The sequence below is a fragment of the Mobula hypostoma genome, chromosome 3 (assembly GCF_963921235.1).
Source record: "Mobula hypostoma chromosome 3, sMobHyp1.1, whole genome shotgun sequence".
NCBI lineage: Eukaryota > Metazoa > Chordata > Chondrichthyes > Myliobatiformes > Myliobatidae > Mobula > Mobula hypostoma.
The window spans coordinates 81,565,697-81,582,016 of NC_086099.1; the positions used below are offsets into that span (position 1 = coordinate 81,565,697).

At 41.9% G+C, this 16,320-nt stretch overlaps 1 protein-coding gene across 1 annotated transcript in view; it reads left to right on the forward strand.

The window, feature by feature from the left end:
* lgi2a (leucine-rich repeat LGI family, member 2a) overlaps nucleotides 1-16,320 on the forward strand; it is a 72,042-nt gene that overhangs the window by 11,856 nt on the left and 43,866 nt on the right. The window contains exons 3-5 of the mRNA XM_063042160.1: nucleotides 8,279-8,350; nucleotides 8,448-8,519; nucleotides 8,682-8,753. Coding sequence (XP_062898230.1) covers nucleotides 8,279-8,350; nucleotides 8,448-8,519; nucleotides 8,682-8,753 — 216 coding nt within the window. The remainder of the gene's footprint in view (nucleotides 1-8,278; nucleotides 8,351-8,447; nucleotides 8,520-8,681; nucleotides 8,754-16,320) is intronic.

Consider the following 16,320-nt stretch of genomic DNA (forward strand, 5'->3'; position numbering starts at 1 on the left):
TCACTTGTCAGTGATGGTAGTGTCCTTCTTCCATTCAAAAATTTCTTCTTCTTTGGAATATATCTGTCTTGTACCTCCCTCATTTTTCGCAGAAACTCCAGCCATTGCTGCTCTGCTGTCCTTCCTGCTAGGGACCCTTTCCAGTTAACTTTGGCCAGTTCCCCTCTCCTGCCATTGCAATTTCCTTTATTCCACTGAAATACCAACACATTGGTATTTAGTTTCTCCTTCTCAAATTTCAAAGTGAACTCAATCATATTGTGATCACTTAAGGTTAAGGGTTCCTTAACCTTAAGCTCTCTTATCACCTCCAGATCATTACACAGCACCCAATCCAGCACAGCCAATCCCCTAGTGGGCACAACAACAAGCTGTTCTAAAAAGCCATCCCTTAGACATTCTACAAATTCTCACTCTTGAGGTCCAGTACTGGCCTGGTTTTCCCAATCCACTTTCATGTTAAAATCCCCAACGATTATCATGATATTGCTCTTCTGACACGCCTTTTCTAACCCACTGTAATTTGTAATCCACATCCCAGCTGCTGTTTGGAGGCCTGTATACAACTGCCATTAGGGTCCTTTTACACTTGCCATTTCTTAACAGAACCCATAGAGATGCTACACCTTCCGATCCTATGTCATCCTTTCTAATGATTTAATATTATTTCTTATACACAGGGCCGCACTACCCCCTCTGCCTACTAATCTATCTTTCCGATACACCGTATATCCTAGGACATTCAATTCCCAATGGCAGCCATCCTTTAGCCATGTTTCAGAGATGTCCACAACGTCATACTTGCCAATCTGTAGCTGAATTTCAAGGTCGTCCATTTTATTTCTTATGCTGCGTGCATTCAAATATAACACTTTCAGTCCAGCATTTGTTGTTTTCTGTTGTAAATCATCCCACAGGCTGTGATTATGCCTCATCTCCTGCCTGTCCTTCCTGTCATCTCTGTTGCACGCTATCTTCAATTTATTTCTGTTTTCCCCTTTCTCAGCCCTATCACTGTGGTTCCTATCCCCCTGCCAAATTAGTTTAAACCCTCCTTAACAGCTCTAGTAAACCTGCCTGCTAGGATATTGGACCCCTTTGGGTTCAGGTGTAACCAGCCCATTTTCTACAGGTCGTATCTCCCCCAGAAGAGGCCCCAATGATCCAGGAACCCAAAGCCCTGCCCCCTACACCAGTCTCTCAGCCACACATTAATACGCCTGATCATGCTATTCTTGCACTCGTTAGCACATGGCACAGACAACAATCCTGAGATTACTACCCTGGAGGTTCTGCTTTTTAGCTTCCTACCCAGTTCTCTGAATTCTCTTTTCAGGACATCCTCCCTTTTTCTACCTATGTCATTGGTACCAACGCGTACCAAGACTTCTGGCTGTTCACCCTTTCCCTTCAGAATACTCTGCACCCGATCATAGACATCCCGTACCTGGCACCTGGGAGCCAACACACCATGCGGGTACCTCTATCGGGCTAACAGAACCTCCTGTCTGTTTCTCTCACTGTGGAATCCCCTATGTCTACCACAATCCTCATTTTCTTCTCTCTCTTCTGCACCTCAGAACCAGGCTCAGTGCCAGAGACCCGATCGCCGTGGTCGTCCTCTGTCAGGTCATTCCCCTCAACAGCATCTAAAACAAGATAACGATTACTGAGAGGGATGTCCACAGGGGTGCTCTCTACTATCTGAACTCTTCCCTTCCCTTCCCTGACAGTCACCCACTTGTCTAACTCCTGCAGGCTCGGGTGACTAACTCCCTGTAGCTCCTATCTATCTCCAGCTCACTTTCTCTAATAAGCTGTAGGTCATCAAGCCGCAGCTCCAGATCCCTAACACGGTCTCTCAGGAGCTGCATCTTGGTGCGCCAGGCACAGATGTGGCCAACTGGGAGACCGGATGATTCCCAGGATTCCCTCATCTGACACCCGGAGCAAAGTACTAACCCTACAGACAAGCTCTCTATTCCTCCAGAAAGAAAACGCAAGGGAAAAACATAGTCCACCTACCCACTTACCTTGCTAAAGCCCAAATAAGCCAAAGCCCTACCACTTGGACTCAGACCGCTCCATAGATGACCATTCTGCTAGGCAGTGTCTTCCTTTTCTGCCCGAACCTTCCCTGCTCTCCAACTCACGATTGGTGTGCTGATTATAACATGTTTATAAACATAAATATAACACAAAATAATTGATTACTTAAGTATCCACACCTTCCCCCCTCTCCCCCCAATATGACGCACTGAATCATCACTGGTGTAGCCAATTGGTTTTAGAAGTCACATTATTAGTTAAATAGGATTCTGTTTTTGGAACCTATGTACAGTCAAAGTGTTTCAATTGATTGTAGTAAAAATACACTTGTATCTAGAAAGGTCCCACTGCTGGTGAGTGAGTTTTCTGGTAAAAACTACACCATGAAGACAAAGAAACACTCCAAGCAACTCCAAAAAAAGGTTATTGAAGAGTGCAAGCTAGGAGATGGACACAAGAAAATTTCCAAATCACTGAATATCTCTTGGAGTACAGTTAAGTCAATCATCTAGAAATGGAAAGAGTATGGCACAGCGGTAAATTTGCCTTGAGCAGGCCATCCTCAAAAACAGTGACTGTGCAAGAAGGGGACTAGTGAGGGAGGCCACCAGGAGATCTATGGCAACACTGGAGGAGTTACAAGCTTCAATGGCTGAGATGGGAGAGACTGCAAATACAACAACTGTCGCCCAGGTGCTTCACCAGTTGCGGCTATATGGGAGCGTGGCAAAGAGAAAGCCACTGTTGAAAAAAACTCACATGAAATGTTGGCTGGAGTTTGTCAGACGGCATGTAGGAGACTCTGAAGTCAGCTAGAAAAAGGTTCTATGGTCTGATGAAACCAAAATTGAGTTTTTTGGCCATCAGACTAAACGCTATGTTCAGTGTAAGCCAAACACCGCATGTCATCAAAAAAAAAACCCTACTCTGAAGCATAGTAGTGGCTGCATCATGCTGTGGGGATGCTTCACTGCAGCAGGCCCTAGGAGGCTTGTGAAGGTAGAAGGTAAAATGGATGCAGCAAAATACAGGAAATCCTGGAGGAAACCTGATGCAGTCTGCAAGAGAACTGTCTCTTGGAAAAGGGTTGTTTTCCAGTAAGACAATGACCCACAGCATAAAGCCAAAGCTACACAGGAACGGCTTAAAAACAGCAAAGGTAATGTCCTGGAGTAGCCAAGTTAGAGTCCAGACCTCAGTCCAATTGAGAATTTGTGGCTGGACTTGAAAAGGACTGTTCACTCACAATCTCCATGCAATCCGACAGAGCTTGAGTGGTTTTCTAAAGAAAAATGGGGAAAAATTGCAGTGTCCAGATGTGTAAAACTAATAGAGACCTATCCACACAGATTCATAAGATCATAAGAACATAAGAAATAGGAGCAGGAGTAGGCTATCTGGCCCATTAAGCCTGCCCCGCCATTCAATAAGATCTTGGCTGATCTGTCCGTAAACTCAGCTCCATCTACCTGCCTTTTCCTCATAACCCTTAATTCCCCTCCTATGTAAAAATCTATCTAACTGTATCTTAAATATATTTAGTGAAGAAGCCTCAACTGCATCCCTGGGCAGAGAATTCCGCAGATTCACCACTCTCCGGGAAAAAACAGTTTCTCCTCATCTCCACCCTAAATCTTCTCCCCTGAATCTTGAGGCAATATCCCCTAGTTCTGGTCTTACCTACCAATGGAAACAACTTTCCTACTTCCATCTTATCTATCCCTTTCAAAATTTTGTATGTTTCTATAAGATCTCCTCATTCTTCTGAATTCCAGAGAGTATAGCCCCAGGTGACTCAATCTCTCTTTATAGGTTAACCCCTTCATCTCTGGAATCAACCTGGTGAACCTCCTCTGCACTGCCTCCAAAGCCAGTATATCCTTTCACAAGTATGGAGACAGGAACTGCACACAATACTCCAGGTGTGGCCTTACCAGTACCCTGTATAGTTGCAGTATGACCTTCCTGCTCTTGAATTCAATCCCTCTAACAATAAAGGCCAACATTCCATTTGCCTTCTTAATAACCTGTTGTACCTGCAAGCCAACTTTTTGCAATTCATGCACAAGCACTCCCAAGTCCCTCTGCACAACAGCATGCTGCAATCTTTCACCATTTAAATAATAATCTGCTCTTCTATTATTCCTTCCAAAGTGGATGATCTCACATTTACCAACGCTGTATTCCATCTGCCAGACCTTGGCCTACTCACTTAACCTATCTATATCCCTCTGCAAACTATCCACATCCTCTGTACAATTTGCTTTTCCACTCAGTTTAGTGTCATCAGCAAATTTTGCTACACTACACTCAGTCTCCTCTTCCAAATCATCAATGTAAATGGTAAACAGCTGCGGGCCCAGCACCGACCCCTGCAGCACCCCACTCACCACTGACTGCCAACCGGAGAAGCACTCATTTGTACCAACTCTCTGCCTTCTATTGGTTAACCAATCCACTATCCGTGCCAATACACTTCCTCCGACTCCATGCATCTGTATCTTATTTATAAGTCTCTTGTGTGGCATCTTATCGAATGCCTTCTGGAAATCCAAGAATACAACATCCACCTGTTCCCCTCTATGCACTGCACTCATTATGTCCTCAAAGAACTCCAGTAAGTTTGTCAAACAGGACCTGCCCTTTCTGAATCCATGCTGCGTCTGTCTAATGGAACCACTCCTTTCTAAATGTTTTGCTATTTTTTCCTTAATGACCGCTTCAAGGATTTTCCTGACTTCAGATGTTAAGCTAACTGGCCTGTAGTTGCCTGTCTTTTGCCTACATCCTTTTTTAAAAAGTGGCGTGACATTTGCTGTCTTCCAATCCACCGGGACCTGCCCAGAGTCCGGAGAATTTTGGTAAATGATTACCAATGCGTCTACTATAACCTCAGCCAATTCCCTCAGCACCCTGGGATGCATCCCATCTGGACCAGGGGACTTATCTACCTTCAGGCCCTCTAATTTGCTCATCACTATCTTTTTAGTTAGTGATTTTATTGAGGTGCTCACCTCCCATTTCGTCCATAACATCCTTCTTTGGCATAGATGTGTCCTCCACCATGAAGACCGACACAAAATAGTCATTCAATGCCTCAGCCATTTCCTTATCACCCAATACCAATTTCCCCTTCTCGCCTTCCAAGGGACCTATGTTGACTTTAGCCACCCTTTTCCGCTTTATATATTTATAAAAAGTTTTGCTGTCTGTTTTTATATTTTGTGCTAATTTACTTTTATACTCTTATCTTCCCTTATTTCTTGTTTAGTTGTTCTTTGTTGCTTTTTAAGGTTTTCCCAATCCTCCAGTCTCTCACTACTCTTTGCAACTTTGTACACATGAGCTTTTAATTTGATACTATCTTTTATTTCCTTAGTTATCCAAGGCTGGCTCTTCCCACACTTACTGTCTTTACTTTTGACTGGAATATACTTCTGTTGAGCACTGTGAAAAATCTCTTTGAAAGTATCCACTGTTCCTCAACTGTCCTACCAAATAGCCTGTGCTCCCAATCCACATTACGCAACTCCTCCCTCATCCTGTTGTAGTCTACCTTGTTCAAGCATAATACACTAGTTTTAGATCTAACTATTTCATCCTCCATCTGGCTGTGAAATTCAATCATACTATGATCACTCTTTCCAAGAGGATCCCTGACTACAAGATCGTTAATCCTACCTGTCTCATTGCACAGGACTAGATCTAAGATAGCATTTTCCCTTGTAGATTCACTAACATGCTGCTCAAGAAAGCCATCACGGATGCATTCTATAAAGTCCTCCTCAAGACTTCCTTGACCAACCTGATTCACCCAATCTATGTGGAAATTAAAATTTCCCATGACAACTGCCGTTTCGTTCCTACAAGCCTTGGTTATTTCTTGGTTAATCGCCTCTATCACTGAAATATTTTTATTAAGTGGCCTATAGACAACACTGACCAGTGATTTTTTTCCCCCTTTACTATTCTTAATCTCTACCCAGATGGATTCAACATTCTGCTCCATAGATCTTATACCATCTCTCACAATCGCCCTGATCTCATCCTTAATCTAGAGTGCCACCCCACCTCCTTTGCCTTACTGCCTATCTTTCCATATTACCTGATACCCTTGGATATTTAATTCCCAGTCATCTCCCCCTTGCAACCAGATTTCTGTAATGGCCTCTAAATCATATGCCTTGGTACTGATCTGTGCCACAAGTTCACTAACCTTGTTTCTAATACTATGGGCATTTAGATAAAGTGCCCTTATACTCATTGTCCTTTTAGAATCTAGTGACCCATGCGATTTTTGCTTTTTACTTTCATGTACTCTACTCTTTGTTTTTTCTTCACTAACTCTAGCTTTGGTCTCTGCATCACTTCCCTCTTCTTTTCTGTGTGGGTTCCCATCCCCCAGCCATATTAGTTTAACACCTCCCCTACAACACTCGCAAACAATCTCCCTAGGATATTGATCCCGGCCCTGCTCAGATGTAGACCATCTGGACGTTACTGGTCCCACCTCCCCCAGAGGCTGTAATTGCTGTAAAAGGTGCATCTACTAAATACTGACTTGAAGAGGGGTTGAATATTACACAATCAATTACTTTGTGTTTTATATTTGTAATTAATTTAGATCACTTTGTAGAGATCCGTTTTCACTTTGACACAGAAGAGTGTTTTTCTGTTGATTAATGTCAAAAAAGCCAAATTAAATCCACTGTGATTTGATGTTCTAAAACAAAACATTAAAAATTCCTAGGGATGGCTAATTTTTACAGGCACCGTACCTCTCACCTCTCCTTTGGCATTATTGAGATCAGAGAGCTTATCGTTAGCCTCCACTTCTCAGCCCAATTACATGATTCCCAGCCATAAGTGTGAAATGACTCTGCATCCATATTTCTTTGAGGTAGATTCACAACCCATAAAGTAACTGACAGCAAGCCTCTTTCCAATAAAGATCATTGATCTTCCGCATTAGACTTCATTTACACTTAATTCTGTTAGCATTCTTCAAGCCATTTCCAGTGTTTTTTCTTAGTATTAATCATTGTGTGTGTGATTTTTAAAACTTTTTGAAGCCAAGCCATGTCTCTTCTGTTTGGACATTTGTTTGTGTTCACCGTGATCCTGAGAGATGAACAGTATGATTCTTCAACTGCTAGCCTTTTGTTTGTACTTATATGTTATGGAAGCTGACAGTAACTCTCATAACCATCATGCTCTCCACTGGCCACTTTATTATTTATGTACATTGCTTGTTAATGCAAATATCTAATCAGCCAATCATGTGGGAGCAACTCAATGCATAAAAACATGCAGACATGGTCAAGAGGTTCAGTTGCTGTTCAAACTGACCATTGGAATGGGGAAGAAATGTGATTTAAGTGACTCTGGCTGTGAAATGATTACGGTGCAGAACAGGGTGGTTTGAGTATCTCAGAATCTGCTGATCTCCTGGAATTTTCGTACACAACAGTCTCTGGAGTTTACAGAGAATAGCGCGAGAAACCAAAAAAAAATCCGGTGAGCATTGTTACTGAGAGAGGTCAGAGGAGAATGTTCAGACTGGTCCAAGCTGACAGGAAGGAGGCAGTAACTCAAATAACCATGCACTACAACAGAGCTGTGCAGAAGAGCATCTCTGAATGCACAACATGTCAAACATTGAAGTAGATGGGCTACAGCAGCAAAAGACAATAAACATACGCTCAATGGTAGGAGGTACAGTAGCTAATAAAGTGGCCACTGAGTGTGTTAGAGTTCTAGCTAATCATTGAGTTTGGGTATATTGTCTATATCTTCTGCAATTTTGACTCCTTCTTGCTCGCCTGCTACAACTTCATCTCTAAAATAAACATGCAGACCTCTGATTTCTCCATCTTTTTAATGATCTCTGCTTTCAGCTGCCTCTTCCACTGATTCAGTACTACCATCTACCAGGCTGCACTGTTCTGGTGTCCCAACCTCCTTCAAAACTCTACTCCAAAGCTATTGTGCTTCAAAACCTACAAAATACTGAAATTCACATTCTTTCCACAAGTTATTGTTAATTCTTTTATTACATATTTAAAAATTATTACATATATTAATTACATATTTATAAATATGTGCATAAATGTAATAAATATATGTAAGTTAAATATGCCAACAGTCTTTGTTTGGATGCTATTGCTATAAAAATAATAATACAAATGTGATATCATGTTCCATAAAAAGCCGCTGATTTTTATTTTAGGCTGCTGAATTCAGATTCAGTTACATTGATAAAGGATGATGCCTTTGCTGATCTTCCACATCTTGAGTATTTGTGAGTTCCTCTCCTTTTATGTTTTCTATTTCCTTCATTGATTTAGTAATCAAACTACTCAACCATTTCAACTAACTGACTGTCTTCATGTCTCCAGATTTATTGAAAACAACAAAATTGAGTCCATATCAAGACACGCTTTTCGAGGACTCAAAGATTTGATCCATCTGTGAGTCTTCAAGTTGGTGTAATTGTTAAATTGTTATCAAATCACTACAATTTTAACTCAAGTTCTCTATATAAAAACACAGCATTCGTAAAATCAAGTAATTTCTTGGAAGGCATTTAAACTAGTAAAGTAATGTTTTAAAATGAATTATTTTATTTCCAGTTCTTTGGCCAACAACGGGATCAAATCTTTACCAAGAGATGTCTTCCTTGACTTGGACTCCTTGATTGAACTGTAAGCTTCTCACACTTTTTTTGTAATATATTAACTGAACTTCAATTAATATATTCAGTTCAGTTCAGTGAACTGATAGAGTTCTAATATGTAATTTCACAGAAGTATGCAAAATTTGGTTGAAATTAACCACTTAATTTGTCATGTTAATCAATGAACTAAAAAAAATCCATTCCTATGGCCTACAGAAATATACTTGTGCACTTGGAAGAATATGTTTAGGTCACTTTGTGCAGATATAAATGTGTTTTGTATGATCTTTACCTAAACCAATATATTGCAGGACAAAATAACATAAAAGTTGATCTTAGACTTCAATTTAGTTAGTTCTGAGTTAGATCAGGAAATATATGAAAAATAGAGTGCAGTGGTACTTACACCATGAACATGAAATCACAGATTTATGATTTTGTAAAATGCTATCTGAACTTCACTGGACAGTAAATAGGAGAAATGTAAAGCATTGAAGACTTCAGTAAATGCTTTTTGCCAAAAAGAAAAGAAGAAATTACACAGTTGTGCTTTTCCCTAACTAGTGTCAGGTAACAGATTGAAACCTTGGCTACATCTGTGAAATTGAGTAATGTGTTAGATTAATTGTAGTGTCTTCCATTTGATGTCTGCTGCTGACTAAAGGGTAATAGGAAAAAACTGAATTGTGCACATCAGAAGATTATGATTTCAGGAACAATCCAAACATATTAAAGTTCACTTGTTTCTATTTGTACCGCCTGTCACTCAAAGTGGAGACTCATGTTGGTTTCTTCTGATTTGATTTGTACCTCATAAATTCATTAATCTGAAAAAGGAGAGGTTGACCACTTGGCACAATGCCTTCTCTGGATTGCCAACTGGCATTTAGTAAGCAGTTAAAGAGCTGATTGCTAGTAACTGTGAGCAAGATGGAGTGGGAGCTGCGCACCTTGTAAGTAAATTCAAGGTTGTCACAGTGTGAATTACTATTGCTGCTTTGGAAAGATGTTGCAAACCGATATGCCATATTTTGCAAAGTATTATGGAAAGTTAATGTTACAGTATATTGAATTTAATCTGATAGCACGGGGATTGCACATAGAGGGTATTGTACCATGTTCTTGCTGTATGAACGCTTGAGGCTCATCATTTTGACTGAAGATGGTGATGTACAGTTCTGTGCAAAAGTCTTAGGCACATATATACTGTAATAGCCAGGATGTCTAAGACTTTTGCACAGTACTGTATATGTCAACTTGGAGCGGGGCAAAGGATGTTGGGAATGGTGAGGGTGGAGCACCGTGGGAGGGATATGGGACAGGTGACAGAGAAGGAATGCAGGGGATGGGTGTCTCAGGGCAGCCACACCCAGACCTAAGGCAGCAGGCCAGGTCATTTGATTCCAATAAAGCATTTAATTGGTTTATCGATCATTACAGGATGTCTCTCTGGTGCTTTACACTCCCTCCCTGCCCCCTTCCCACTGTCACCCAACAACAGAGACCCATACCAGGATTAGGTTTATTATTACTCACATATGTCATGAAATTTCCATTTCCTGGGGCAGCAGTACATTGCAATGACATAAAATCACTACTGCACTGTGGTACCAGTACGACTAGTGACATGGCATTGATGTTCCACTTTCACTATGCCTCCTGAGCTTTGACTTTCTGATATCATGGTCAGAAACATTATTATTATTCTCAGTGGCATTGCTTACTCAGCAAAGAATGTCAATCAATTTTTAAATGTTTTTGTTATTTTCACGGATGATGATGATGATAGATCCAATAGAGTGCATTGGAATTCAGAGCAGTGCACTGAACCAAACATCACTTAATATGCCACAGATTAGTGTCATGGGATCTATGAATGTGGATGCGGTGAGCCGCTAGAAGCACAAGAATGGAAATGGGTGAACAGAAGAGACTGGGAATGGTTATAGGTAACAGTGTAGATTGGAAGATGGCACTCTGATTGTCTTTGCAAATCTTCTTTGCATTGGACTGCCTTTGGACCCCAAATTACAGACAGATATTTTGAAGTGATCCTTTCATTTCCCTCTCTGTTGAAGGAAAGATGAATGTCTTTTATGAAGAATGACATGAGTTGCTGAGAAACCAGCACCTTTCACAATGGTACCAGCTACTGTAGTTGTATGAGGTTCATCCTAAAAAGGGAAACCAACTTACATTTTACTCATCAAAAAGGGCTTCAGGTCCCTCCAAACCCTTGGTCTACTGTTTCTAAAAGTATTGCTTGAGTCACCGGAAGAGAGAAACATTGCAATAAGAGATCTTCGCTTGAACTCTGAGCCAGACAGGTCTTGCATGAGTGCTCTGTAAGTACATCCTTAAAGCAGGTTCACTCCTTGGACTCAGGCGCAGTGTGCTTTTCTGCTGATGTGGTATCATGGACACTTGCTCTCCAGTTAAAAAGGCCAAAGATCTAAAGCATGTTGTTTCTGTGCTGTGGACAAGTGTTATTACTCTCATCACAGTAAATGTCACAAGGTGCTATCAAGATGCAAGCGAGATCACATTTTAAGGTATTGTAAATGTATTTTGGTTCTAATATGTTAAACTGAGTTAGCACGGTGATGGCATAGATTGGTGACAAGATTATATTCATCACAAATCTTGTTTGTTAATGTGTACCCATTAGCTAAACTCTCATCCCACTTCTTGAATATGATCTTTTTAAATAGATTAAAGGGTATCCTAATTTAATATAGGCCATCTACTGTATACACTTAATTTTGTCAAATATGTCTATTTGATAGAGACATGTGACAACAGTAAACCAATTTCAATTCCAATATCATCTAACTACAATTAAGATTAAATGATATGTAGGCAATTTACAATGTGCAGCTGACATATAAAGAAATAGAACTCAGTCAGTACCATACACATGAAAGAGGAATAAGAACTGACTCTTTTTATTTGAGGTTGAATTTCATGCTTTTTTTTAACCTGATAAGAAGGAGGGTGAACAGCCAGAGGCCACTGTACTTGTTGGGTAGAAATCGAACGAGGGATGATGTCCTGCAGAATGAGAATAGGCAGTTAAGAAGCAGGAACATCATGGTTGTAATCTCTGGGATTACCCCCAGTGCCTCAGGCCAGAGAGGTCAGAAATAGAAGGAGAGGCCAGATGAATTTGCATCTGAGGAGCTGGTGCAGGGAGCAGGAATTTTGATTCTTGGGCTTTAGAATCTCTTTTACAGTTGAGGTGATCTATAGAAGAGGAAGTTTTCAGGTGATACAAGTGAAGGTTTAAACTAGATTGGCAGGGGTTGGGACTCTGAGTGGGAGCAAGACGTGATAAAACAGTAGAAAGTCATGTGATGAAGCAGTAGCCAATAAGAACATCAGGGTAATCAGGGTGGCCTGGGACACAGCGAAGACCAGAAAAGGAAGATTCAGGTAAACTTCATTTACATTGCCTATAAAAAGTATTCAATCCGCGCCCCCCCCCCCATAGGTTTTTATGTTTTATTGTTTCACCACATTGAATCACAATGGATTTACTTTGGCTTATTTAACACTAATCAACAGAATAAGACTCTTACGTGTCAAAGTGAAAACAGATCTCAACAAAGTGTTCTAAATTAATTACAAATATAAAACACAAAATATTTGATTGCATAAATATTTACCCCTTTAATATGACACATCAGATCATCACTGGTACAACCAATTGGTTTCAGAAGTCACATATTTAGCACAGTACAGTGCTCGAGGCCTGGAGCTGGCCTGCCGCTCGTCGCAACCGCCGCCGCCCGCCCCCACCGCCTAGTACAGCCAGCGCGGCGGCGAGCTGCGAGCCCACTTCCATAGGCCAGTAACCAAGGTGTTCATCCCAACGGCGGAGCAGGCGGAAGAGGAGACATCTCCCAACGGCTGCAAAGGCAGATGAGGATGCCCAACAATGGGTAGGGAGGCTTGCGAGCACGCCGCAAGAACTGCCGTAGACCCACAACACTCAGGGCTTGTCTACCTAGTGTGTGAAGCCTGGATTCAGCGAACTGCGCAGAAGAAACCATCACTGGTTCAACGGGCAGAAAGGCGATTCTCAGCAATGCGTCGTGGAGCGATAAGAGGGCACAGTGAGACACACAGAACACTGCTGGCCATCCACTGCATCCTGACCTATCTCCAGCCGTCTGGATTATGTCTTGCCACTGGGTCCAGATAGGCCGGGACGAGAGAGTGAGGCTGACGACCTGCGCAACTCTCCCTCACTTTAATGCAAGTCAAGCACAAGTCATGACTTCAAATCCAACCATCAACACGAGGGAGACGCTTGCCCTCGACCGTCCAGCTTGGAGCAGCAAGATCACTACAGGAGCCCGTGCAGCTGAAGTCAGGCGCATCATCGAGGCGCAACGAAAGCGTGCTGTGCGCAAGGCCCGAGCAGCATCCACTGCCACGACAGCACCCACCCACTTGTGTCCCACATGTGGGTGAGCCTTCAGGGCCCGGATTGGCCTCATCTGTCACCTCCGGACCCACAGCCACCAATCTCCCATTTGACTTTGAAGCCATGGTCATCTTCGACTACGAAGGACGAACAACAACAACAACAACAACATTTAGATAAATCGAAATCAACTGTGTGTGGTCAAAGTGTTTCAACTGATTGTACTAAAAATACACCTGTATCTGGAAGGTCCAACTGCTGGTGAGTCAGTATCCTGACAAAAGCTACACTAGGAAGACAAAAGAACACTCCAAGCATCTCCGAAAAAAGGTTATAGTAAAGCACATTTTGGGAGATGGATGCAAGAAAATTTCCAAGTCACTGAATATCCCTTGGAGTGAATCATCAAGAAATAGAAAGAATATGGCACAGTTGTAAATCTGCCTAGAGCAAAATGGAATGACTGTACGATAAGGGGACTAGTGAGGAAGGTCACCAGGAGACATATGTGTGACAACGCTGGAGTAATTACAAGCTTCAGTGGCTGAGATAAAAGATATTGCGCAAACAACAACTGTTGCCCGGCTGCTTCACCAGTCGCATCTTTATGGCAGAGTGGCAAAGAGAAAGCTACTGTGGAAAAAAAAACCTCACCTGAAATCTTGGCTGGAGTTTGCCAGAAGGCATGTAGAAGGCTTCTAAATCAGCTGGAGGAAGGTTCTATGGTCTGATGAAACCAAAATTGAGCTTTTTGGCCATCAGACCAAACAGTATGTTTGGTGTAACAGTATGTGATGATATGCACATCATTAAAAGCACACCATCTCTACTGTGAAGCATGGTGGTGGCTGCATCATGCTGTGGGGATGCTTCACTGCAGCAGGCCCTGGAGGGCTTGTGATGGTAGAGGGTTAAATTAATGCAGCAAAATCCAAGGAAAACCTGACGCAGTCTGTAAGTGAACTGTGACATGTGAGAAGATTTGTTTTCTAGCGAGACAATGACCTACAGCATAAAGCAAAAGCTACACAGGAATAGCTTAAAGCAACATAGTTAATGTCCTGGAGTGGCCAAGTCAGAGTCCAGACCTCAATCCAACTGAGAAATTGTGGTTGTACTTGAAAAGGGTTGTTCACTCGATGCAATCTGACAGCTTGAGCAGATTTGTAAAGAAGAATGGGGGAAAATTGCAGTGTCCAGATAGAGACCTGTCCACACAGACTCAAGGCTGTAATTGCTGCCAAAGGTTCATCTACTAGATACTGACTTGAAGGGGATGAATAACAATGCAATCAATTATTTTGTGTTCTATAGTTGTAATTCATTTAGATTTGTAGAGATCTGTTTTCACTTGAACAAGAAAGAGTCCTTTTCTGTTGATCAGTGTCAAAAATGGACAAATTAAATCCATTGTGATTCAGAGTTGTAAAACAACAAAACATAAAAACTTCCTGGGGGAGGTGAATGCTTTTTATAGGCACTGTATTTCAATGCTCAAGCTTTAACAGGTGAAGCAGATGAACTCGGAGCATGGATTGAATGAGGACTGAGATGATATGGTCACCACAGCAGCATAGCAACTATGTATTTCAGGATACAGTTGCTGTAGGTGTGTTAAAGCTACAGGTAAGTGGGGAGTGGCCGTATCCTTTTTGATAAGTAGCAGCCGTACTTAGAGATGATGCACTGTGTGCATCTTTAAGGATGCTAAATGGGTAGAATTCAAAAACAAGAAGGGGATGATCTCTCTAGTGGGGCTGATTTTATATACCCCTCAAAAGTCAGGGAGAACTTGAGGTTTCAATAGGTATATTTAATGTCAGAGAAATATATACAATATACAACCTGAAATTCTTCTTCTTCGCAAACATCTACAAAAACAGAGGAGTGCCCCAAAGAAGAATGACCGTTTAATGTTGGAACCCCAAAGCAACCCCCCCCCCCCCCCCAGCTTCCAAAGCAGGAGATCAGATAAATTGCTCACAGTAGTAAGAATTATAGGGTTGTATTACTGGTAGATTTTAATTTCCCCAGACTGGGCCATCCAGAGAATTAAGGGTCTTCATGGGGTAGAATTTATGAACTATGTCCAGGAAAGTTTCCTGAGTCAATATATCGAGGGCACTGCTCAGGAGGGTACAATACTGAAGTAACTAAAGTGGCAGTCAGGGAGCACTTTGGCTGCAATGATCATAATTCTATTAGCGTTGAGAAAGTGATGGAAAAGGATAGGTCAGGTCCACAGGTAAGGGTCCTAAATGGAGCATGGCTAGTTTTGTGGGAATTAGACAGCATCTAGCAGGGGTCAGTTGGGTGAGTCTGTTTGAAGGGAAAGGAATAAACAAATGGGTGGTTTTAAGAGGGTGCTGTTAAGTGGCTAGGAGCAGTATGTTCCTGTTAGGGTGGAAAGGTAAACCTGGCAGGTTTCAGGAACCTTGGCTGACAAGAGATATTGAGGCTCTGGTCAAGAAAAAGATGGATGCATACACTGAGTTTAGGACAGGGGTTCCCAACCAGCCCTACCATTAGCTGAGAGGTCTGGGGACCCCTGTGTGGAAACCTCTGGTTTAGGAGATTGGGATCAAATGAATACCTTGACTTGGTACTGGTTAACACAATGCTTTACAATACCAATGATCTGGGTTCAATTCCTGCCGCTGTCTATAAGGAGTTTGCATATTCTCCCCGTGACTGCATGGGTTTCCTCCGGGTGCTCTGGTTTCCTGCCATGGTCCAAAGATGTACCAGTTGGTAGGTTAATTGGTCACTGTAAATTGTTCTATGATTAGGCTAGGATTAAATCAGGGATTGCTGGGTAGTGTGGGTTGCTCGTTGGGATGGCTTGAAGGCCCTATTCTGCACAGTATCTCAACAAATAAAGAAATAAACTCTAACTGGGGAAATTGGGAGGTCAAAGAGAGGGTATGAGATGGATCTTGCAGAGAAGTTTAAGAAAAATCCCAAGTGGTTCCACAGTAGAATTAAGAGTCAATTGGTGACTAAGGAGAGAGTAGGCCACCCACTCCTTGAACCACAGGAGATGGGCGGGATTTTTCAAATGAATTTTTCTCATAACTGTTTACTGACGGAAAAAAATCACAGTTGCTGAAGAGATAAGAGAAATGAGGGGAGGTGTTTTGGAGGATATTCATATTACTGGGGAAGA